The 26,670-nt window shown below is 47.4% G+C and overlaps 1 protein-coding gene across 1 annotated transcript in view; it reads right to left on the bottom strand.

The window, feature by feature from the left end:
* LOC104029752 (T cell receptor alpha chain MC.7.G5-like) overlaps window positions 1–26,670 on the bottom strand; it is a 192,814-nt gene that overhangs the window by 83,793 nt on the left and 82,351 nt on the right. The window contains exon 3 of the mRNA XM_075722948.1: window positions 5,341–5,354. Within this exon, the coding sequence (XP_075579063.1) occupies window positions 5,341–5,354 (14 nt within the window). The remainder of the gene's footprint in view (window positions 1–5,340; window positions 5,355–26,670) is intronic.

Here is a 26,670-nt window from a genome sequence, read left to right as displayed (position 1 = left end):
TGTAACTATAGAATAGGTTCAGTCCTGTCATAACAAATCAGGCGCTGTGAGCTGTCAAATGAGGTATCTGAGCCCATTGGCCATGATTCACACAGAAGCACCAGAAAAAGTGGTGCATGTTAGTAATGGAAGGCTCCCTGCTGCAGGGAACAGAAGCCCCCTCTGACAGCTGGACCTGTCACCTAGGGAGGTTTACTCCTTGCCAAGGACTTGGATTGGGGACATTGTTAAAAGACTTGCAAAACTTATTACACCTACAGACCACAACCCCCTGATTGCTTTTCCATGTGGGTATTAATCATACTGCCAGGGGAATCCTGGAAAGTAGCAAGCAGGCTCTGGGGGTGATGATCAAGGGCATGTGGGCTCAGGTGGGTTTCTCTTTGATCCTGCTGGTGAGGGGCGGGGGGGGCGGGGGGGGGCAGTGAGAAGGAGGAGTGGATGGATCCTGCTGGTCACAGTTGGTTGTGCAGCTGGCATTGGCAAAAGGGAATTGGTTTCTATGACCATGGCACCATTTCTGAGGATTGAGGACTTTTTGGAAGAGATGGGATCCACCTGACTAAATGGGACAAAAACATCTTTGCCAACAGGCTGGCCAACCTGTTAAGAACAGCTTCAAACTAGGAACAGGGGACGAAGAGGATGGTCAATAATCAAGTGAGAAAGTGGTGGGAAGGATTGGTGCAAAATCTATGAGGAGTGATACAAATAGGACAGACTTCATAACAAAAAAAAAAAAAAATGGGGCTGAAAAGGGTGCACTTCAGGCGTGTATACATAAATACGGAAGTATATATGGGGAAAAAGAAAGCCCTCTGTCGTGGTTTAACCCCAGTTGGCAACTAAGCACCACACAGCTGCTCACACACCCTTCCCCGCAACACCCCATGGGATGGGGGAGAGAATCAAAAAAAAAAAAAAAAAAAAAAAAAAAATTAAAACCCGTGGGTTGAGATAAAGGCAGTTTAATGGGACAGCAGAGGAAGAGAAAATAATAACAACAATAGAATACAGAAAACAAGTGATTCACAATGCAATTGCTCACCACCCACTGACCCCTCCCTGAGCAGCAATCACTGCCCCCTGGCCAACTCCCCCAGTTTCTATACTGAGCATGACACCATATGGTATGGAATAGCCCTTTGGTCAGTTTGGGTCAGCTGTCCTGGCTGTGCCCCCTCCCAGCTTCTTTTGCACCTGGCAGAGCATGGGAAGCTGAAAAGGCCTTGACTAGCATAAGAGCAACAAGTAAAACACCAGTGTGTGATCAGCATTATTGTCACACTAAATCCAAACCACAGCACTATGCCTGCTACTAGGAAGAAAATTAACTCTATCCCAGCCAAAACCAGGACATCCTCATATATTTTCTGGGAAATCAGCATGACTAGGTGCCTCTTTAAAGTGCCTGTGCACAAATGCATGGAATATGGGGAACAAAAAAGATATATTAGAGCTCTGCTAGTATTTTCAGGGCTGTGATCCCATTAACGACACAGAGATATGGCGGGATAGCTCACATGACGCAAGAACTGAAGTGCATGGTGAAGTGCAGGTTAGTGCACATTGCCTGGGCTCCTCTCCAGCATGTCCCAGTTTTTCCTCCATGGCTGGTTGCAGAGCTACGAGATCATGGAGATGTGGTGGGGTAGCTTAAAGAAGTACTTTAGTGGATGGAGCCAGGCTGTTTAGGAAAGACAGTGTGGGAAGGCAAATGTGGGGCAATGGAGCTTTCTGTCAGAGAGCAGCTAGAATGGAGTTCTGCTTTGGGATGTACAATGAAACAGCTAGTAGTGTATGGGTCAAGATTAGAGGCAGATTAACATGGGTGATGTTGTGGTGGGTGGCTACTAGAGATCACCTGATCAGGAAGAAGTAGGCAAGGCCTTCTTCAGACAACTGGAAGAAGCCTCATATTCACTCGCCCTGGTCCTCATGGGGGACTTGAACTATGCCAAATGTTTGCTGGCGGGACAGCACAGCAGGGCACAAGCAATCAGGTAGTTTTCTGGAGTGTACTGATGAAAACTTGCTGACACAAGTGATTGAGTGACACCTCCTACTTGCAAATGAGGAAGCATTGGTAGTGGATATGATGGTAAGGGGCAGCCTTGACTGCAGTGATCATGCAGTGCATGAACTCAGGATCCAGAAGGGAGGGAGCAATGCAAAAAGCAGGACCGAAACCCTGGACTTAAGGAGAGCAGAGTCTGGGCTCTTCAGGGATCTGCTTGGAAGAATCCTATTGGTTATAGTCCTGGACAGAGGAGGGGTCTAGGAGAGCTGCTTGATTTTCAGAGATCACCTCCTTCAGGCTCAAGAATGGTTCCTCTTGAGGAAGCTGAAAGTCAAGCAAAGGTGGCAGGAGGACAAAATTATGAACAAGGGGCTCCCGAATAACCTCATAACTAAAAAACAAATGTGCAAGAGGTGGAAGCAAAGATGATCTGGGAGGGTTATAGAGATCCTGTCTGATCATGAAGGGACTGGGTTAGGAAAGCCAAAGTGCATACAGAGTTGAATCTGGTGAGAGATCTGAAGGGTAACAAAAAGGTTTCTAGAGGTATATCATAAGCCAAAGAAGGAGTAGGGAAAATGTGGGCCCACTACTGACTCAGGTAGGGGATCTGGAGACAAAAGACACTGAAAAAGCTGAGGCACTTGGTGCCTTCTTTGACTCAGTCTTTACAGGCAAGTCCAGTCTTCAGGATTCCCAGGTAAATACAAAGGAACCATATGTGATTCAAAGTCCTTGTTCTGACATCTAGCTCGGAGATTACTAGTGGGAAGTATCCGTTCTAGTCTCCTGCTCTGCTCTTGTTCTTCATGCATCTGCTTCTGGCCACTGTCAGGTATGAAGCTAAAAGCATCTTTGTTCTTACTAAAAAAGTATGAACAAATCTTACCTCCTCTGTGCTCTGAGACAAAGAGAAGAACATAATGATAAGCTTAAAGGGAAACATCTAAGATACAGCCAGTTAATCCCCACTTGCTCAACTTGAGCTGACAGTCAGATGTCTAAAACAACATCCCTTGCAAGATCCAAGATCTGATGTTGAATGTTGGGAAAACTGGCCTTGCATAGAGAGGTCCTCCTGCTGTCTGAATCATTCTGGGAATCAAATCTCTGTGTGTGCATACAGTTGTCTGAGGGAAAAGAGAGTATGCGGGGCACCATGTTTCCACCTTCAAGAGAAGTCAGTGAGCGAGACAATTTATGTGTAGTGGTTCAGTCCTTTTCAGTCACTGTGGTACGTAACCCACACAGTGGTAGACAGTTCTACAAAAACGCTTTTTTCAGTGCCAGGTGATGTCTCCTCTTTCATGTCCTTTGAAGAGCTGGATTTTATTTTCCTCTTCTATACTGTTCTAATTCTGAACAATCTAATACTGTTCCAGAGAGGTTGCTATAGAGTAAAAATAACATTATCACTATGCTTTTTTGGGCAGATAGGGTCATATTAATCTCTCACTAAAATATTGCCCATACTTGTCAAAAAGGAATACTGTTCCTTTTGAGTTGTTAGAGCTGTTCTCACTTAAAGGACCTGATTACTGGTTTGTCTTTTAACAAACATCAAGAGAGTTAGGGTGAAATATTTTAAAGAATATCTGGGGACCTGCTGCCCCGGTCTTACTAATTTTCAATTTAGTTTCATTCTACATTTCCTAACTCTTTCTGGACCTTCAAGTATTTATGTTCTCAAAGCCTATTTTCATGCCAAATAAAAACAAGTCCATGTTTATGAATTGTTCAAAATTTATTTTTGTTTAGCTGATGGTGGTTTAATGGACTCTGTCTTGATGTGCTAAAGTTGCTTATTTAGTCAGGTATTTGATTTTATTTCTTGTTTGAGTGCCATTTTTATAAGGGTCTTGGGAGTTTTTTCCTAATTTTATGCACCATTTTTTTCTCAATTTCTTTGATCTTGTGAACTAGATTATTTGACTACTGAGTTGGCCATGCTTTGGACTTTTGATTTATTTGCATGTGTTTTTAGCTGAGTTTGAAGGTGGGGAACATCTAGTAATGGTTGACTAACATTGGCTTTTAATTTTATTTTTGTCTTACTTTAATGATTTTGATTAATGGTTACCTGGAATTGTGGAGCAGTTTCTGAATCCTCAAATCCATTTCTAAGATGCAAAAAGAAACAGCATTATTTCATCCTGTTCACCAGTCTGCATGGTTCCATGCTGTATTACTTAATATGTATATTTGTATTATCATTGTTACCAAGTACAAAGATGTATTTCTCATTTTTAATCACTGTTTTTAATACCAGTGCTGCTATATTTTCAACGTGTCAAATTGTTTTCTCCCCCTTATTGCCTCACTCCTCCAGGAAAGTTGTCAAGTTGGCTGATGTGATATTTTCAGTCTCTTGAACTGTTGGCAGGACAAAGAGAACAAGATCTAAGCACCTCCTGCCATAGGCCTGGGTACATACAGGTGCCTCTCCCACACACTTCACTTGCTGCCAAATCTTCCCAGAGCAGTGAGACCACACCCTGCTTGTCACAGAGATCTCGGATGCAGTTAAACAGCCTTTTTCCGTTTGGGTGGCCACAGAAACACACCTGTCTTCACATCCTCCTGCAAGCCACATGTTTGGATTTGTTCTGTTTAAAAGCTGAGTTCTGCTTTTGTTTATTCTTTCTCTGTCCTGGTGCATCCTCTCCAAAAAAATTGCAGGAGGCGCTCCAGTACTGCCAGTGAGATGTTAGAGAGCATGTTTAGACTATCTGTGTTCCATGAGGTGATACTGAAGACATGTCTTTGAGTTCTGTTTCAGAGGAAATGAGAGGAGAGGGTGTCCCCCTTTCCTCTAGAAAAGTATCCTGGGCAGATGAAGATACATTTTAGAGGGGAACTAGCAGGTGGTTTGTGCATGCATGGTTCTTTGAATCCCTTCATCCCTTGCTGAAAGGTCTACACTGCTTCTTTCCAGAAGAAACAATCCTGGTCCTTCCAGCATAATTCTTCTTGGCCACCAAAAAATCTCCATTTGTACTTTAATAAAATTTCCTTTTTTGGGGAACAGCTCACTCTGAGCCTAGCTCCCAGCATGTCCACCTGATTTCATCACACATTTATAAAGGCATGTGTCCATGGCTTTTATCAGCAAGGAGAGCTGGTTCTGGGATACATCTGTCAAGAAGGTGACTTTTCTCTTAAAGGATGTGGTGGGCATGATGTTCTTCTGCAGATACAACCAGCCCATTCAACCTTTCTACCAAGACAGAAATGTTACTGGTCATGGATTCTCTGGAGACACTATAGGTGATCTTAGGAAACTAGATATTTAAGACCAAACAGTAAGTCACAACCTTCACTATGGAGAGGACAGCTAAAAGTAGTGATTTAAAAAGAGATCTATAGTATCTCTTTCTCAGGAGTGCAGAGAAGAAATTTTTCATCATATCCTGGGAAAAAACCATCTTGGCAGTGCAGTTCTTGGTGCAGTACCACTCTCTTCTCAGATACAATTGATTGACTATTGTTATGTGCTACTGCAACATTGCTCCTGAACAATATAAGGTATCCAAATGCAATTGAGTTCTGCCTTTCCATGTTAAAATTTTAATTCCTTCAATGATCATTGTGCTTCTTCCAAAAAAAGAGAAAAACACATCTTTCCCTGTTGCTTTCTGCCTGAGAAGGAAGGAAGGAAGTAACAATATGTTCATGGGCTTTATGTGTGCTTGTGGGATACTCTGTTGCTGCTGCTGCTGCTGCTGCACCTCTGTGCCTGTTTCTGAGAAAAGCCAGCCCAGAATAGTCCTGAGAAGTCTTGGAAGAGACTTGCCTTGCAGCAACCACAAAAGACCTGGCTGGATTTAATCCCCCTCCTTCCACTTCTGCCACGGCCCTGCCTGTGTTTCAAGCACTGTGCCCTTTTCCAGATCTCTGGTGCTGCAGAAATAGGTGGCCGTGTCTGCAGCTGATGGCGAGAGCACTTCCAGCGACAGCTGGTTCCTGGCGGGGTCTGCAGAGCTGGTGACTCGGGTCTGGAAGGAGGAAGCAATGTGCTGGAGTCCCGTGAAAGGATACTGCAACACTATACGCTGCAGCTCTCTGCCAGGAGCCTGACCAATCCAGTCCCAAGCGTAGCTGCTGTCGCTGATGGGTCCACCAGAGATGGGGCAGGGAAGCGTGAGAGACTCTGAGACCTTCCCTACTGTGGGGCCAGAGGCCTCTGTCTGCACCTCAGAAAGGGCACCTGCAATCCCAGGAGACAAGGATGAACAGGCAGGAACAGATCAAGCAATCACTTCATCTACTCCACCACTTCTCTGGGCTTCTGCCTGTGATGTCCAGGATCCAGCAGCTGCAAACACACATGCTCACAACCTCTTACTCCCATTATAGTCTCAGATCTGGGAGAGAAGCACACAAAAATAAACAAACTCAGAACTTGACCATGGGAAAAAGGAAGGCAGACTGGCTGGAAAGTAGCTTTGCTTTCCAATGCTACAGTCCTACACCTCAGGAGGAATAACTCCCCACAGCAATATAGGCTGGAGGACTGAGGCTGGCTGTGAAGCCACAGTTCAGGAAACAGCCTGGGGTTCTGGTGGACACTGAGTTAGCCAGCATGTGCCCTTGTTGAATAGAAGACTAATGTTTTCCTGGGTTTCTTCCATTAGGAGGCGTTTTGTGAGCTGGTGAAAAGGATAATCCTTCCCCTCTACTCAGCACTGATGAGGCCAAAACTGGAGTACCAGCTCCAGTTCTAGGCTCCCCACAATGAGAGACATGGACATACTGGGAAGAATCCAGCAAAGGGCCATGAAGATGATGAAAGGAACTGAAGTATCTCTCATATGCAAAAAGGCTGGGAGAGCTGGGACTGTTTACCCTCAAAAAGAGAAGGCTCAGGGAGGATCTCATCAACATATAGACATATCTGATGGGATGGTGCAAAGACAATGGAGCCAGGCTCTTTTCAGTGGTGCCCAGTGACAGGAAAAGAGGCAATAGGCACAAACTGAAACACAGGAGGATCTGTCTGAAAATCAGGAAACACTTTTTTACTCTGACGGTGACTGAGCATTGGCACAGACTGCCCAGAGAGGTTGTGGATTCTCCCTCCTTGGTGATACTCAAAAGCCATCTGGACATCGGTCTGGGCCACCAGTTCTAGGTGGCCATGCTTGAGCAGGCAGGTTGGACTGTCCTGATGAGTTCCATAAAAAGCTTTTTACAAGAGTGTTGAGTAGAACTCACTTTCCTCTTTTGGCTTCAAGTTTCAGTGCTGGAAATCAAGAGAGAAATATGCAAGTGATACAAAAGTAGTATGGGTGTGTAAAAAAAGAGCACACAAAGGACTCAGGAAAGCTATTCAGCGTGGTTGTTTGCTGTATTTATGGGGTCTGCTGTATTTATGGTATGTGGTCCTCTGTTAGATCTTATGGCATATTCTTCTTCTGTAAAGTTCAGACACAGGTATAGTCTTATGCGACAAGGTTACGTAAATGCTTACACAAACACAGAGCCTGAAATTTGGAAGGATGGGAAATTCATTCCCATTTGGCCGGTTGACTTCCTGGAGCTTGAGACCCCTACTGTGGACCACAGCTTGTTGCTGGAGACAGTGGAGGGGAGGGAATTCAATTGGGAAATGATTGCTAGAGGTTCTCCTGTCCCACTCACAGCCACATAAAGGTCACTACAGGAGGATTGCAGTACGTTGGCAGCACATGAGGTCAGGAGGAAAGACTAGAGGTCCTCTCAAGTCAGAAACCCGAGGATGCAAGAGTACTCCCAAAGCATTTCAAGCCCCCAAAGCTGTCTTAAAAGCTCTGGCTGGCCATCAGGCCTGATGTTATCCTTTGAGTGTCCCCAGAAAGAGCATTAGAAAGGGGGAGGAGAATAGGTGCCAATTTTGTTCACAGGAGGGTAGAAGAGTTCAGGCTAATGGACCCCTGGAAAAGGTCTAGTTTAACCCTCTGCTCGAAGCAGGGTCAACTAGAGTAGGTGTACTGGGTCTGGTTGGGATGGAGTTAATTTTCTTCATAGCAGCCTGGACGGGCAGCTGCTATGTTTTGGGACCAAAACCATTGCAGATCAACCAGGGGATCAGGCCCAGCCATCATGAGTTCATGAAAGGCAGGTCCTGCTTGACCAACCTGATCTCCTTTGATGACCTGGTGAGCCGCCTGATGGATGAAGGAAAGGCTGTGGCTGTCATTTACCTGGACTTTAGCAAAGCTTTTGACACAGTCTCCAATAATATTCTCCTTGGGAAGCTGGCAGCTCATGGCTTGGATGGGCGTAGTCTTCGCTGGGTAAAAAACTGGTTAGGTGGCCGAGCCCAGAGAGTAGTGGTGAATGGAGTTAAGTGCAGTTGGCAGCTGGGCACGAGCAGTGTTCCCCAGGGCTCTGTTTTGGGGCCAGCCTTGTTTCATATCTTTATCAATGATCTGGATGAGGGGATTGAGTGCAGCCTCAGTAAGTTTGCAGATGACACCAAGTTGGGTGGGAGTGTCGATCTGCTGGAGGGTAGGATGGCCCTGCAGAGGGATCTGGACAGGCTGGACTGATGGGCCGAGGCCAACTGTATGAGGTTTAACAAGGCCAAGTGCCAGGTCCTGCACTTCGTTCACAACAACCCCATGCAACGCTACAGGCTTGGGGAAGAGTGGCTGGAAAGCTGCCTGGCTGAAAAAGACCTACGGGGTGTTGGTAGACAGCAAGCTGAACATGAGCCAGCAGTGTGCCCAGGTGGCCAAGAAGGCCAACAGCATCCTGGCTTGTATCAGGAATAGTGCGGCCAGTAGGAGCAGGGAGGTGATTGTCCCCCTGTACTCGGCACTGGTGAGGCCACACCTGGAATAGTGTCCAGTTTTGGGCCCCTCACTACAAGAAAGACATTGAGGTGCTGGAGTGTGTTCAGAGAAGGGCAAGGAAGCTGGTGAAGGGTCTTGAGCACAGGCCTTATGAGGAGTGACTGAGGGAACTGGGGTTGTTTAGCTTAGAGAAGAGGAGTCTGAGGGGAGACCTTATCACTCTCTACAACTCCCTGAAAGGAGGTTGTAGTGAGGTGGGTGTTGGTCTCTTCTCCCAAGCAGTTAGTGATAGGGCAAGAGGAAATGGGCTCAAGCTGCACCAGGGGAGGTTTAGGTTGGATATTAGGAAAAATTTCTTCACAGAAAGGGTGGTCAAGCATTGGAAGAGGCTGCCCAGAGAGGTGTTGGAGTCACCGTCCCTGGAAGTGTTCAAAAAACGGGTAGATGTGGCACTTTGGGACATGGTTCAGTCTAGTCTACCCTTGATTGGTTTAGAGTAGACTTGGTAGTGTAGGTTACTGGTTGGACTGGATGATCTTAAAGGTCTTTTCCAACCTAAACGATTCTATGATTCTATGCTGATAACACACCGATGTTTTAGCTATTGATGAACAGTGCTTACACAGTGTCAAGGCCTCCTCTGTTTCTCATGTTGCCCACAGCTACAGTCAACCACAACTGGTCAAAGTGATATTCCATACTGCATGACATCATGCAAAGTTGTCGAGGTTTAACCCCAGCCAGCAACTAAGCACCACACAGCCACTCACTCACTCCACTCCCAGTGGGATGAGGGAGAGAATCGGAAGGGCAAAAGTGAGAAAACTCATGGGTTGAGATAAGAACAGTTTAATAGGTAAAGCAAAAGCTGCATACACAAGCAAAGCAAAATAAGGGATTCATTCACTACTTCCCACAGGAAGGCAGGTGTTCAGCCATCTCCAGGAAAGCAGGGCTCCATCACACGTAATTGTTACTTGGGAAGATCAAACGTCATAACTCCAAATGCCCACCCTTCCTTCTTCTTCCTCCAGGTTTTTATTGCTGAGCATGATGCCATATGGTATGGAATATCCCTTTGGTCAGATGGAGTCAGCTGCCTCAGCTGTGTCCCCTCCCAACTTCTTGGGTACCCCCAGCCTACTCGTTAGTGGGGTCATGTGAGAAGCAGAAAAGGCCTTGACTATTTGTAAGCACTGCTCAGCAATAACTAAAACATCCCTGTATTATCAACACTGTTTTCAGCACAAATCCAAAACACAGCCCCATATTAGCTACTATGAAGAATATGAACTTTATCCCAGCCAAAACCAGCACATTCTCCATCCCTTATTCCATACCATTTACATCATGCCAAGGTCCCGCACTATCCAATACATCCTCATTAACCACCCCTCCCATCCTTGGATATAATAGACAGATATAATTCCCTTAGTCTATGGACCACCCTTGTAAATTGTCCATAAAATGTCCACAAATGTCCACAAAATGCCCATTGAGTTCATTTGGTCCATGACTTTGGGGTCCATCTGTTATGGTCGTCACTCAGGACAAGGGAGGTTGTGTGTTGTGTGGAGTTATTGGCCACCAAAGCTGTCTTTGGTCGGGTCACCAATGTACTTGCACTGCTTCTTGTAAGGCTTGTCCTCCATTGGTTTAGGTGGTTTCTACTATAGTAATTCCTATAACATGCAACTCAAATCATGGGTTACAACAATTTAAAGGTATTTCCATTACAGTCTCCACTCCTGGTCCCTTTTGACCAGACCATAGGGTTTAACATTTCAATGAACTCTTCCCCTTGCCCCTGCTTTGGCTTGGACTTATCCACAGACTGCAGTCCCTTAGGGGCATATCTGCTCCAAGTAGAGCCTTATCTACGAGCCACAGTCTCTCCAGGGGTATACCTGCTGCAACATAGACTTATCCACAGCCACAGTTGCTTTGAGGTGCACCTGTTCCAGCATGGCCTTATCCATGAGCCACAATGCCTTCAGAGATAAACCTGTGCCAACATGGGTTTACCCATGGCTGCAGTCCCTCCAGGGGTGTACCTGCTTTGTCATAGGCTTATCCATGGCCACATGCTTTGCGGTGAACCAGCATGACCTCATGCACAGCTACTGATGCAGCAAGGTGTGCCTGCTGCAGCACGGACTTATCCACAGACACAGAAGCTTCCACATGTACCTGTGTCATGGTTTAACCCCAGTCAGCAACTAAGCACCACACAGCTGCTCACTCACTCCACCTCTCCCCAGTGGAATGCAGAAAAGAATCTGAAAAAAAGAAGTAAAATTCATGGGGTGAGATAAAGACAGTTTAGTAGGATAGAAAAGGAAAGGAAAAAAAAATAGTAATAATAATATACAAAAGCAAGTGATGCACAATGCAATTGCTCACTACCCGCTGACCAATACCCAGCCAGTTCCCAAGCAGTGATCACTGCCCCTGGCCAACTCTCCCCACTTTATATTCTGACCATGACATCAAATGGTATGGAATACCCCTTCAGTCAGTTTGGGTCAGCTGTCCTGGCTGTGCCCCCTCCCAGTTTCTCACTGGGAGGACATGAGAAGTTGAAAAGGCCTTGACTAGTGTAAGCACTACCTAGCAACAACTAAAACATCACTGTGTTAGCAACATTATTCTCATGCTAAATCCAAGACACAGCACTAAGCCAGCTACTAGGAAGAAAATTAACTCTACCCCAGCCAAAACCAGGACAGGATCCACCCCTTATTCTACACTATCTACGTCATGCACAGGTCCCACACTTTCCAATACATTCCAGTTAATCACCACCACTTGTCCTGTCTTTCGATATGCAAACACAGATATCATTCCCTCCATCTATGGGCCATACCTTAAAATGTGCACTGAGTTCATTTAGTCCATGACTTTGTGTTCCGTCTCTCATAACAGTCCTTCAGGGCAAGAGAGATGGTGCACGGTGCTGGACTGTTGCACACTGAAGCCAGTTCTGGTTCCATCACCACTGCACTTTGCTCAGTTTCATCAAAGTTCATTCCTCATTAACCTGAGCAATTCTTATTGTAATATTATTGATACTGCATATAGCAAACATAGTAGTGATGACATACAGTATTATATAGCAATTAACATCATACAATTCAGTTCATTGATGATTTTCACCCAAAATCAAATCCCCTTGAGGTACACACTGGGCTTCCCCATCCTTTCACATCACCCACCAAGTGCACCCAGGCCCTTGAGCAAAAGCAATCCCACAAATGGGTTTGCCTTTGCCAGAGGGGGAAGTAACCCAGACTGTCTTCCCCAGCATATTTTTTATGTGCACTACAGGGACTTTATCTCCTTCTACAGTACGTACAAATTTTGATTGGGCTGGGCCAGCTCAATTGGCAGATCCCCTGGTGTTGACTAACCAGGTGGCTTTCGCTAAAAGCGTATCCCAATGTTTGAATGTCCCACCACCCATTGCTCTCAGGGTAGTCTTTAACAGTCTATTGTATCGTTTGATTTTCCCGGAGGCTGGTGCATGGTAAGGGATGTGATACACCCACTCAACGCTGTGCTCTTTGGCCCAGGTGTTTATGAGGCTGTTTCACAAATGACTCCCGTTGTCTGACTCCATTCTTTCTGGAGTGCCATGTTGCCATAGCACTTGCTTCTCAAGGCCCAGGATGGTGTTCTGGGCGGTGGCATGGGGCACGGGATATGTTTCCAGCCATCCGGCGCTTGCTTCCACCAGTGTAAGCACACAGCACTTGCCTTGGCGAGTTTGTGGGAGTGTGATAGAATCAATCTGCCAGGCCTCCCCATATTTATACTTCAGCCAGAGCCCTCCATCCCAGAGGAGCTTTAACCACTTGACTTGCTTGATTGCAGCACATGGTTCACATTCATGAATTACCTGTGCAATAATGTCCATAGTTAAGTCCACCCCTCGACCACCAGCCCATCTATATGTTGCATCTCTTCCTTGATGGCCTGAGGTGTCATGGGACCACCAAGATATAAATAATTCACCCCCTTATGTTGGCAGTCCAGATCCACCTGAGCCACTTCAATCTTCGCAGCCTGATCTACCTCCTGGTTGTTTTGATGTTTTTCAGTGGCCTGACTCTTGGGTATGTGAGCATCTATGTGATGTACTTTTACAACCAGGTTCTCTACCCGGGCACCCATATCTTGCCACAATGTGGCAGCCCAGATGGGTTTTGCCTCTGCGCTGCCAGTTGCTCTGCTTCCATTGCTGCAACCACCCCCACAGGGCATTTGCCACCATCCATGAGTCAGTATAGAGATAAAGGACTGGCTATTTGTCTTGTTCAGCAATATCTAAAGCCAGCTGGATGGCTTTCGCCTCTGCAAACTGGCTTGATTCCCTTTCTCCTTCAGCAGTTTCTGTAATTTGTCATATAGGACTCCATACAGCAACTTTCCACTTTCGATGCTTTCCCACAAGACAACAGCACCCATCAGTGAGCAGGGCATATTGCTTCTCATTTTCTGGCACTTTATTATACAGTGGGGCCTCCTCAGCACGTCTCCTTCTCCTCTAGTGATATTCCAAAATTTTTGCCTTCTGGCCAGTCCGTGATGATTTCCAAGATTCCTGGGTGACTGGGGTTTCCTATTTGAGCCCGTTGTGTGATTAGTGCAACCCACTTACTCCATGTAGCATCAGTTGCATGATGTGTAGAGTGGACCCTCCCTTTGAACATCCAGCCCAGCACCGGCAGTCGGGGTGCCAGGAGGAGCTGGGCTTCAGTACCAACCACTTCCAAAGCAGCTCAAACCCCTTCATTTGCTGCCAATATCTCTTTCTCAGTTGGAGTAGAGCGGGCCTCGGATCCTCTGTATAACCGACTCCAAAACCCTCGTGGTCGACCTCGAGTCTCCCCTGGTGCTTTCTGCCAGAGGCTCCAGGTAGGGCCATTCTCCCCGGCCGCACTGTAGAGCACAGTCTTTACATTTTGCCCTGCCCGGACTGGCCCCAGAGATACTGCATGAACTATCTCCTCTTTAATTTGTTCCAAGGCTTGTCATTGCTCAGGGCCCCATTTGAAATGTTCTTCTTCTGGGTCATTTGATAGAGAAGGCTTGCGATCTGACTCTAATTTGGAAAATGCATTCTCCAAAAACCCACAATGCCCAAGAAGCTTGTATTTCCTTTTTGCTGGTTGGTGGGACATAGCTACTATATTGTTGATCACATCCATTCGGATCTGAATACCTCCATCCTGCTACTTTATTCCTGAGAACTGCATCTCCTGTGCAGGTCCCTTGACCTTACTTAGTTTTATGGCAAGACCGGCCTTCAGAAGGATTTGCAATATTCTTTTCCCTTTCTCAGAAACTTCTGCTGCTGTATTGCCCCACACAATTATGTCATCAATATACTGCAGATGTTCTGGAGCTTCACCCTCTTCCTGTGAAGTCTGGATCAGTCCATGGCAAATGGTGGGGCTGTGCTTCCACCCGTGGGGCAGTGGGTTCCAGGTGTACTGAACACCCCTCCAGGTAAAAGCAAACTGGGGCCTGCACTCTGCTGCCAAAGGGATGGAGAAAAGTGCATTAGCGATGTCAATTGTGGCATACCACTTGGCTGCCTTTGACTCTAGTTCAGATTGAAGTTCTAGCATGTCTGGCATGGCAGCACTCAGTGGCAGTGTAACATTGTTCAGGCCACGATAGCCCACTGCCAGTCTCCACTCCCCGTTAGACTTTCGCACTGGCCATATGGGACTGTTAAAGGGTGAGTGAGTCTTGCTGATCACTCCTTGGCTCTCCAGTCGACGAATCAGGTTATGGATGGGAATCAGGGAGTCTCGGTTGGTGTGATATTGCTGCCGGTGCACAGTTGTGGTAGCAATTGGCACCTGTTGTTCTTTGACCCTCAGCAACCCCACAATAGAAGGGTCCTCCAAGAGACTGGGCAAGGTGGACAGCTGTTTAATTTCCTCCGTCTCCAAGGCAGCCATACCAAAAGCCCACTGGTACCCTTTTGGGTCCTTGAAATACCCTCTCCTCAGGCAGTCTATGCCAAGGATGCACGGAGCCTCTGGGCCAGTCACAATGGGGTCCTTCTGCCACTCATTCCCAGTTAGGCTCACTTCGGCCTCCCATACAGTGAGCTGTTGGGATCCCCCTGTCACTCCAGAAACACAGATGGGCTCTGCCCCTCTAAAGCTTGATGGCATTAGGGTACACTGTGCACTGGTGTCCACTAGAACCTTACACTCCTGTGGGTCTCATGTGCCAGGCCATTGAATCCACACAGTCCAGTAAAGCTGATTGTCCCTTTCCTCCACCTGGCTGGAGGCAGGACCCATCTAGTCCTGCTCATAGTATTCATTACTCACTTCTTGTAAATGCAAATCAAAGTCCCTGTATTAAGATTGGAAGTATAATCAACCCTTCTACTCTTTCTGGGAAACTGCCCACTGGAAACTGGAGCAGCATTTTTCCTGGAAGAACCCCTATTTGTGATTGTTTTTCCTTGCAACGCATGTACCCATGCCTCTAGGGCTGACGTAGATATTCCATCCCACTTCACGTCCTCTCTGTGGTCATGCAGGTAAAACCACAGGGTGCCCCGTGATGTGTATCCTCTATATCCTCTCTATTGAGCATAAGGACATTGACTCCTAATGGCTGAGATACTGGTCCGTAGAGGTGGAGAGTAGGACAGATCCTCTCTGAGTTGTTGGAACTCTTGGGACAGTTTTTCCACAGCCGAGACACAGGCCCATTCGGAGGATAATATACTTTCTTCGTATTCCCAGAGTCGGCCAGCCACGTCATCCACTGTTGGTGCCTCATCATCTTTCCAGGCCAGTGTTGCCAACGAGTTGGCATCCGATCCTGGTGCACTCTGTAGCACCTTCCACCACATGGGTCGTGTGCACCTGACTTCATCTGGATCTTTAGGTAACTGCTCATCGTTCAGGTCACTATAGATCACCTCCAGCACACCTAATTCCATCAGGCACTGGATACCCTTCTCTACAGTGGTCCATTTGCCTGGGCGGTATAAAACATCCTCCTTGAAGGGATACATTTCCTTCGTGCTTGACAGAAGTCGCCTCCAGAGGCTGAGTGTTTTTGCCCCTTTTCCAATTGCTTTGTCAATGCCCCCCTCCCTAGAAAGGGGTCCCAGCTGCTTGGCTTCCCTGTCCTCTAAATCCAGGCTACTGGCCCTGTTATACCAGCATCGGAGCAGCCAGGTGATAACGTGCTCACCTGGATGACGACTGAAATCTTTTCACATATCTCGCAGCTCACTCAGGTATAGGGATCAGGTGGTTACCATCTCATTTATGGGTTTTTCCTCCTCTGGTTCTCATGATGGCCCTGCTTCATCTTCATCCCTTACTAAACGAGCTGATTTTCTTGTTTATTCTTTCTTCTGTATAGGGGCAACTGATACTGGCATGGGTTGGTTCTCTGGTTTACCCACGGTGCCTGTCGGTGGGGTTGGAGTGGCTGCAGTGCCTGTAGCTGTGGTTGGAGTGGCCACAGTGCCTGTTGTTTTGTCATCAGATCCAGAGACCTTCTCTTTCCCTTGAGCGTTCTGAATAGTGTTGAACAGGGCTTGGGAGGCATGGGCCAGCCCTCAGCACCTTGCAGTGATTTGTGTGCCTCTGGAGTTGCCAGGGTGACAACATACTTCTTCCAAAAACTCCACTGGTTTTTCAGCATTCTGCACTTGTTCAGGGGTGAAGTTCCAAAACACAGGAGGTGCCTACTGTCCTAGGTACTTGCCCATACTATCCCACACACCCTGCCACTCATAACTATCCAGCCTTGGGGAAGATCTCTGGATGATATTCTTAAGTTGCTTACTAACCTTTGTCAAAACCGAAACAGTATTCCCAAGAAATAGCAATAGATGTATCTTAACTACCCAAGGACGTTCAAAATACTGAAAAGTTATTGTAATGAAGGAGGAAACATCATCGAGGAAGGTAGCAAAGGTACTATTCTGTATTTCCTCCACAAAAAACCTCTCAGAGGAAGAGGTATAATTGCTAATTCTCTCCATGAGGTGATACCTGAAGTACAGTAATGGCTTCAGTACAAACCCCAGATACCAAATAATGGTCAAGGTCAGTGTTTTAATAACAAATCTCCCAGGCAAAACATCACTAATCACTGCAGAGCACAGCAAACTGCAAAACCCAACACCAATCTTTAACATGTGCAGCAAAAAAAGGAGCATGGTGTAGATCAGATGAACTAATATTGTGACCGGCAACTGTTAACAGATTCCTTAATAGACTCTGGTTAATCTGTTATTATCTCAAACCCTTCGAGCCCCACGTTGGGTGCCAAAAAGGACTGTTGTGGTTTAGCCCCAGCCAGCAACTAAGCACCACACAGCCGCTTGCTCAATCCCCCTGCCCTGATGGGATGGGGGAGAGAATCAGAGATGTAAGAATGAGAAAAACTCCTGGATTGAGATAAGAACAGTTTAATAATTGAAATAAAGTAAAATGGTAATGACAATAATTAATAACAATATAATAATAATAGTAATAATAATATACAAAGCAAGTGATGCACAATGCAATTGCTCACCACCCGCCGACCGATACCCAGACAGTTCCCGAGCAGCGATCGCTGCTCCCTGGCCAACCCCCCCCAGTTTATATACTGAGCATGACATCATATGGTATGGAATAGCCCTTTGGTCAGTTGGGATCAACTATTCTGGCTGTGCCCCCTCCCAGTTTCTTGTGCGCCTGGCAGAGCATGGGAAGCTGAAAAGTCTTTGACTGGCATAAGCAGTACTTAGCAACACTAAAACATCGGTGGGTTATCACCATTCTTCTCATCCTAAATCCAAAACACAGCACTATGTCAGCTACTAGGAAGGAAATTAACCCTATTCCAGCCAAAACCAGGACACACTGGAAGGACAACCTGCCACCTGCAGGGCTAGCTCTGAAGTCCTACCAGCAATCTGCAGTCCTCCCTCAGAGGAAGGCTCTAGAGCCACTCATCACCTTTTGCACAGCAGAGGTTTTTGTGCCAAATGATCACTCTGTTATTGCACCCTGCAGGGTGAGAGACACCCAGGAGTGCACCAATGGCTTCAACTTCTTCTGATCCTCCAGCCCCTGCCTCTCACCTTCACTGTTGCCATAGACCAAGGGTGTGGCTAGGAGGGACTAGGACAGACTGCAGTGTCAGAGGCACAGAGAGGGAAGGTGTGGGCAGAGCTGTTCTGCAGGCAGAGAGAAGCTGGAAAGAGGCAAGACAGCAGGCCTGGCCATGTGGAGTGCCCTCTGTGTGTGGGGTTATTGCCCATCTTAGGTAAGTGAAAGGAAGGTGTGATGTGCCCCAGGAACAGAGCATGCCCCTGTGCTCTGCACGGCTCTGTGGAGCTGTGCTGACCACTTGCACCCTGACCTGCCTCTGGCTCGACCTCTTCACCCATCCCTGCAGAGCATGGTGGGAACAGCTGTCCTTTGCTTCTAGCCATGAGTTAGGCACCTCCATCCAACCTGTCTCCTCTGCAGTGTGGGGAGAGGCAGGGCGCCTACCTGCTGCACTCATGTCTTGTGACCTAATGCTTTGCACTTGGATTGGCATTCTGCTCATGGGGTAATGCATCTTGCAAAGACCAGGCTGAAGATGGCAGCAGGAAAAAAAAAAAAAAAAAGCTTCCTGTTTTGATTGGGAAAATGAAAAAAGTTCCTTTTCTACAGGGAAAAGAAGGGAGGGAAACGTGGTGCCTCCTTCCTTGTGAGCCCTGATTCCTGGTGTCAGCTTTATTCCTCTGCCCGTCTTCATCAGCTGGGTTCAAAGAGAAGGATTTAGTCCTCCTGCTGGTCCAGTACCATCACAATGCCCCCACCAGCATTGCCCTGACCTTTGCTGAATCTTAGAATCATAGAATCATAGAATCATAGAATCATCTAGGTTGGAAAAGACCTTTAAGATCATCCAGTCCAACCATTAACCTACACTACCAAGCCCACTCTAGACTAATCAAGGGTAGACCAGACTAAACCATATCCCGAAGTGCCACATCTACCCGTTTTTTAAACGCCTCCAGGGATGGTGACTCCACCACCTCTCTGGGCAGCCTGTTCCAATGCCTGACCACCCTTTCCGTAAAGAAATTTTTCCTAATTTCCAGTCTAAACCTCCCCTGGCGCAGCTTAAGCCCATTTCCTCTTGTCCTATCGCTAGCTACTTGGGAGAAGAGACCAACACCCACCTCACTACAACCTCCTTTCAGGGAGTTGTAGAGAGCGATAAGGTCTCCCCTCAGCCTCCTCTTTTCCAGGCTAAACAACCCCAGTTCCCTCAGCCGCTCCTCATAAGACTTGTTCTCCAGACCCTTCACCAGCTTCGTTGCCCGCCTCTGAACACGCTCCAGCACCTCAATGTCTTTCTTGTAGTGAGGGGCCCAAAACTGGACACAGTATTCCAGGTGCAGCCTCACCAGCGCCGAGTACAGGGGGACAATCACCTCCCTGCTCCTGCTGGCCACAGCATTCCTGATACAAGCCAGGATGCTGTTGGCCTTCTTGGCCACCTGGGCACACTGCTGGCTCATGTTCAGCCGGCTATCTACTAACACCCCCAGGTCCTTTTCGGCCAGGCAGCTTTCCAGCCACTCCTCCCCAAGCCTGTAGCGTTGCATGGGGTTGTGGATCATCTTGGAGTGATCGTGGCTTGCTCTCGCTCTCTGCAGCAGTCACTGGCCAGGTGGCCTTGGAGCAACACATCAGGGACCTGGCTGTGCGAGATGGCGATGGAGTCACCTTCCAGTGCAGTATGATTGGAGACAGTAGGAGCAGCTACTATATGTTCTGGTACCATGTTGTGGTTTATCCCCAGTCGGCAACCAAGCACCACACAGCTGCTCACTCACGGTCCCCTGCAGTGGGATGGGGGAGAGAATCAGAAGAGTACAAGTAAGAAAACTCGTGGGTTGAGATAAGAACAGTTTAATAATTTAATGATAATGATAATGATAATGATAATAAAATGTAATGAAAAAGAGAACAACGAGAGAGAGAGAGAAACAAAACCCAGAAAAAACAAATGATGCCCAGCCAGTCCCTGAGCAGTGATCGCTGTCACCTGGCCAACTCCCCCCAGTTGCTATACTGAGCATGATGTCATATGGTATGGAATGGCCCTTTGGTCAGTTTGGATCAGCTGTATTGGTTGTGCCCCCTCCCAGTTTCTTGTGCACCTGGCAGAGCATCGGCAGTTGAAAAGTGTAAGCACTACTTGACAACAACTAAACCATCAGTGTGTTATCAACATTATTCTCATACAAAATCCAAAACACAGTGCTATGCCAGCTACTAGGAAGAAAATTAACTCTATTCCAGCTGAAACCAAGACATACCGGCAGGGGCCATGTGGCATTCTGGACTGGATGTACTGGGAGGTGGAGAACTCCCAGAACCGATTCACACTGCAGATCCAGGCAGCAAAGCAAGGGCATGAAGCAGCGTATTACTGTGGTGCTAGGCTCACCCTGGAGCATCTCTGCAGTGGAGTGGACCAAAACCTGACTGACAGAGAATACAGAGTTCTTGGCATTTCTTTCTAGCAGCCACTAACCAGAGGATGGTGTCACATAATGACAGGTGCAGGAAATGGACCTTTGGCATGCTTGCAGTAAAAAGCAGTGAAGGGAAGTGTGGTTGAATGGCTGAGACAATTTATGATCCAGTAAGAGCCTGCACACTTGTGCAAGGTATGCTCTGGTGGAGTCACTCAGGCAGTGGGTGGAGGCGCTGTGGAAGGAAGTTAGCAGGCTGCACTGTATTGTGACAGGTGAACAAGAAATAGAGTAGTATTTGAGACTTCAGAAGAAGAAATGCTAGAGCCCCATGGCACTGACCTCCAAGGATTGCCAGACAAAGAGCTTCAACATCAAATAAACTGCACCTTGGAGAAGGAGGCACCATGATCTCTGGTGACCCATGGGAACAGGGTATCACGTACTCCCCTCCCTCTGAAGTACCAACCATCAACAGATATGAAGGTTTGGCAGAGGACAAAACCAATGACCAACATTCACAGGGAGAAACGGCACCAGCAGCACATACTAAAAGCTATTAAAGGAAGTGGCAAATGCTGGTAGTGGGTGACTGCTGAGAGGCACTGAGGTATCCATCTGTCAGACTGATATACAGGCAAGAGAAGTTTTCTGCTTGTCAGGACCCAAGATCCAGATGCCAGCACTGGTACAACACACAGACTCCTATCCCCTACTTCTTTTCCACGTGGTAGCAGAAAACCTGGGCAACCTCAAGCAGGATGGATAAGCGCACCTACCAGAGTAGTGAGGAATGCTCCGCAACCCTGGGCAACAAACAAGGGGAACTGGAGACAAGTCTGAGAGTTATGATGTCATAAGAATCACTTGGTGGGAAGTCTCACATGACTGGAAGAGCACAATGGATGGGTACAAACTCTTTCAGAAAGACAAGGAAGAAGAGGAGGTGGAGTTGCGCTTTATATAAAAGAGAAATTTGAGTATAGAGGTGAGCTACGCAGACCACAAAAGTTCTGCCAAATGCTTTAGGATCAAGATTAGAGGGATCATCACCAAGGGGCATCTTATGTTATGTATCTGTTACTGACATCCCAATCAGGAGGACAAGGCTGATGAAAGCTTAGTTTGGCTGCTCAGGGAAGTCTTGGGCCACAGAACCTGGTCCTCATGAATATCTTGTTACCTGGACATTTGTTGAGGAAACAACATAGGGGTGCAGAAGTCATCCATCAGGTTCCTGGAATGCATTGAGGACTGCTTCCTGCTACAGATGCTGGACATACTGACTAGGAACAGTATATTGCTAGATTTACTGTTCACAACCCAACAAGACTTAGTTGACACAGTGATCACAACATTGTGGAGTTTAAGATCCTGCTGAACACACTGAAGACCAGTAATAGGACAAAGACCCTGGATTTTAGAAAAGACAACTTCAGTAAGCTCAGAGCTCAGCTATGAGGGCTTCCATGGGAAGAATCCATGGAAGGCAAAGAAGCTTGTGAGTGCTGGGAGTTATTTCAGAACAGTCTCCTAGAAGCACAAGAACAATGCATCCCCTGCAAAGGGAGAGGAAGAAGGCAGAACAAGAGACTACCTTGGCTTGACAGTGAGCTTTTGGGTGTGCTTAAAAGCAAAAAAGCAGCATACTGGCTACGGAAAGGCAGCAAAATAGCCATCAAGGACTACAAGAACTTTGCTAGGGCGTGCAGAGATGCAGTCAGGAAGGCTAAGGCTCAGCTAGGATGAGCTAAGGCTCAGCTAGGACTGAAACTGGTCACAAATGTCAAGAACAACAAGGAAGGGTACTTTAGATAGATGAGCAGTTAGCAGAAGCAGAGGGAAGACATAGGTCCATTGCTAATCAGGGCAGGGAAACTAGTTACTAATAATGCCGACAAGGCAGAGGTTCGCAATAACTTCTTTGCCTCTGTCTCTGCCGGTGTAGCTCGGTCCTAGTTCAGAGGATCAAGTATGTACAATAACACATAGTTGGCCCACCATTAGTGGAGGAAGGGCTGGTCTGTGATGTCTTGCAAGGGCTCAACCAAGATAAATCTATGGGCCTGGCTATAATCCGCCCCCGGGGTGTTAAAAGCAGTGGCTGACATTGTTACAAGGCCACTGCCCATCGTATTTGAAAAGTCATGGAGGTCAGGGGATATCCCTGATGACTGGAAGAGGGCAAATGTCATACCCAACTACAAGAAGGATCCAGAAGAGGACCCAGGAGACTATAGACCTGTTAGTCTTACTTCAATCCCTGGCAAAGTAATGGAATGAGATGTCCTAGAAACTACTATTGCCCAAATGAAGCAGGTGACTGGGAAAAGCCAGCACAGATTTACCAAGGGCAAATCATGCCAGACTAACCTGATCACCTTGTACAACAAAATTACATTTTCTGTTGACATGGGGACAGAAGCAGTGGATGTTGTTTACCTGGACTTCAGCAAAGTGTTCGACACTATTTTCCACAGCCTTCTCTGGACAGACTGGCAAGATACAGATTGGATGGGTGGTCTGTGGAGATGGGTAAGAAACTGGCTAACAGGCTGCACTCAGTGAGTGGTGATCAATGGTTTTAGTCAGGCTGGTAGCCTGTCACAAGTTGCGTCCTCCAGGGATTGATAATGGGCCCCATGCTGTTCCACATCTTCATAAATGATCTAGATGATGGGCTTGAAAGCACCCTCACCAAGTTTCCTGATGAAACTAAACTGGGGGGTGAGGTGAACACATCAGAGGGGAGAGCCATCTGCCAGAGTGCCCTGGACAGGCTAGAAGATCGGGCTAGCAAGAATGGTAGGAAGGTTAACAAAGACAAGTGCAAAGTACTGAAAATAAGTGAAATAACCAAAAGGCCCAGTTCAGGCTAAGATCTGTGTCACTGGGGAGCAGCCTGGCTGAAGGGCACCTGGGGTCCTGGTGGACAACAAGCTGAACATGAGTCATCAGTGTTCTGCTACAGCAGCAAAGGCAAGTCAGATCCTGGTTTGCATCTGCAGGGGCATTACTAGCAGAGATAAGAGTTGTGATCATCCCACTCTACTCAGCACTTGCCAGGCTGCACTTGGAGTACTGTGACCATTTGTGTTCCCCACAATTCAAGTCAGATATGGTGTCCTGGTTTCAGCTGGGATAAACTGTCTGAAAAACTGTCCCGAGAGATCCAGCAACTCAGAGAGGATATGTCCTACTCCCCACCTATACAGGCTATTAGGAGTAAGCATCCCTCTACTCAAGAGAGAGGATATAGTGGATACACACCACAGGCCACCCTGTGGTTTTACCTGCATGACCACAGAGAGGATGTGAAGTGGGATGGAATATCTACGTCAGCCCTAGAGGCATGGGTACATGCGTTGCAAGGAAAAACAATCACAAATAGGGGTTCTTCCAGGAAAAATGCTGCTCCAGTTTCCAGTGGGCAGTTTCCCAGAAAGAGTAGAAGGGTTGATTATACTTCCAATCTTAATACAGGGACTTTGATTTGCATTTACAAGAAGTGAGTAATGAATACTATGAGCAGGACTAGATGGGTCCTGCCTCCAGCCAGGTGGAGGAAAGGGACAATCAGCTTTACTGGACTGTGTGGATTCAATGGCCTGGCACATGAGACCCACAGGAGTGTAAGGTTCTAGTGGACACCAGTGCACAGTGTACCCTAATGCCATCAAGCTCTAGAGGGGCAGAGCCCATCTGTGTTTCTGGAGTGACAGGGGGATCCCAACAGCTCACTGTATGGGAGGCCGAAGTGAGCCTAACTGGGAATGAGTGGCAGAAGGACCCCATTGTGACTGGCCCAGAGGCTCCATGCATCCTTGGCATAGACTGCCTGAGGAGAGGGTATTTCAAGGACCCAAAAGGGTACCAGTGGGCTTTTGGTATGGCTGCCTTGGAGACGGAGGAAATTAAACAGCTGTCCACCTTGCCCGGTCTCTTGGAGGACCCTTCTATTGTGGGGTTGCTGAGGGTCAAAGAACAACAGGTGCCAATTGCTACCACAACTGTGCACCGGCAGCAATATCACACCAACCGAGACTCCCTGATTCCCATCCATAACCTGATTCGTCGACTGGAGAGCCAAGGAGTGATCAGCAAGACTCACTCACCCTTTAACAGTCCCATATGGCCAGTGCGAAAGTCTAACGGGGAGTGGAGACTGGCAGTGGGCTATCGTGGCCTGAACAATGTTACACTGCCACTGAGTGCTGCCATGCCAGACATGCTAGAACTTCAATCTGAACTAGAGTCAAAGGCAGCCAAGTGGTATGCCACAATTGACATCGCTAATGCACTTTTCTCCATCCCTTTGGCAGCAGAGTGCAGGCCCCAGTTTGCTTTTACCTGGAGGGGTGTTCAGTACACCTGGAACCCACTGCCCCACGGGTGGAAGCACAGCCCCACCATTTGCCATGGACTGATCCAGACTTCACAGGAAGAGGGTGAAGCTCCAGAACATCTGCAGTATATTGATGACATAATTGTGTGGGGCAATACAGCAGCAGAAGTTTCTGAGAAAGGGAAAAGAATATTGCAAATCCTTCTGAAGGCCGGTCTTGCCATAAAACTAAGTAAGGTCAAGGGACCTGCACAGGAGATGCAGTTCTCAGGAATAAAGTAGCAGGATGGAGGTATTCAGATCCGAATGGATGTGATCAACAATATAGTAGCTATGTCCCACCAACCAGCAAAAAGGAAATACAAGCTTCTTGGGCATTGTGGGTTTTTGGAGAATGCATTTTCCAAATTAGAGTCAGATCGCAAGCCTTCTCTATCAAATGACCCAGAAGAAGAACATTTCAAATGGGGCCCTGAGCAATGACAAGCCTTGGAACAAATTAAAGAGGAGATAGTTCATGCAGTATCTCTGGGGCCAGTCCGGGCAGGGCAAAATGTAAAGACTGTGCTCTACAGTGCGGCCGGGGAGAATGGCCCTACCTGGAGCCTCTGGCAGAAAGCACCAGGGGAGACTCGAGGTCGACCACGAGGGTTTTGGAGTCGGTTATACAGAGGATCCGAGGCCCGCTCTACTCCAACTGAGAAAGAGATATTGGCAGCAAATGAAGGGGTTTGAGCTGCTTTGGAAGTGGTTGGTACTGAAGCCCAGCTCCTCCTGGCACCCCGACTGCCGGTGCTGGGCTGGATGTTCAAAGGGAGGGTCCACTCTACACATCATGCAACTGATGCTACATGGAGTAAGTGGGTTGCACTAATCACACAACGGGCTCAAATAGGAAACCCCAGTCACCCAGGAATCTTGGAAATCATCACGGACTGGCCAGAAGGCAAAAATTTTGGAATATCACTAGAGGAGAAGGAGACGTGCTGAGGAGGCCCCACTGTATAATAAAGTGCCAGAAAATGAGAAGCAATATGCCCTGCTCACTGATGGGTGCTGTTGTCTTGTGGGAAAGCATCGAAAGTGGAAAGTTGCTGTATGGAGTCCTATATGACAAATTACAGAAACTGCTGAAGGAGAAAGGGAATCAAGCCAGTTTGCAGAGGCGAAAGCCATCCAGCTGGCTTTAGATATTGCTGAACAAGACAAATAGCCAGTCCTTTATCTCTATACTGACTCATGGATGGTGGCAAATGCCCTGTGGGGGTGGTTGCAGCAATGGAAGCAGAGCAACTGGCAGCGCAGAGGCAAAACCCATCTGGGCTGCCACATTGTGGCAAGATATGGGTGCCCGGGTAGAGAACCTGGTTGTAAAAGTACATCACATAGATGCTCACATACCCAAGAGTCAGGCCACTGAAAAACATCAAAACAACCAGGAGGTAGATCAGGCTGCGAAGATTGAAGTGGCTCAGGTGGATCTGGACTGCCAACATAAGGGGGTGAATTATTTATATCTTGGTGGTCCCATGACACCTCAGGCCATCAAGGAAGAGATGCAACATATAGATGGGCTGGTGGTCGAGGGGTGGACTTAACTATGGACATTATTGCACAGGTAATTCATGAATGTGAACCATGTGCTGCAATCAAGCAAGTCAAGTGGTTAAAGCTCCTCTGGGATGGAGGGCTCTGGCTGAAGTATAAATATGGGGAGGCCTGGCAGATTGATTCTATCACACTCCCACAAACTCGCCAAGGCAAGTGCTGTGTGCTTACACTGGTGGAAGCAAGCGCCGGATGGCTGGAAACATATCCCGTGCCCCATGCCACCGCCCAGAACACCATCCTGGGCCTTGAGAAGCAAGTGCTATGGCAACATGGCACTCCAGAAAGAATGGAGTCAGACAACGGGAGTCATTTGTGAAACAGCCTCATAAACACCTGGGCCAAAGAGCACAGCGTTGAGTGGGTGTATCACATCCCTTACCATGCACCAGCCTCC

The sequence above is a fragment of the Pelecanus crispus genome, chromosome 18, assembly GCF_030463565.1.
Source record: "Pelecanus crispus isolate bPelCri1 chromosome 18, bPelCri1.pri, whole genome shotgun sequence".
NCBI classification, from domain to species: domain Eukaryota; kingdom Metazoa; phylum Chordata; class Aves; order Pelecaniformes; family Pelecanidae; genus Pelecanus; species Pelecanus crispus.
This window is presented reverse-complemented; position numbering and strand designations above follow the sequence as displayed.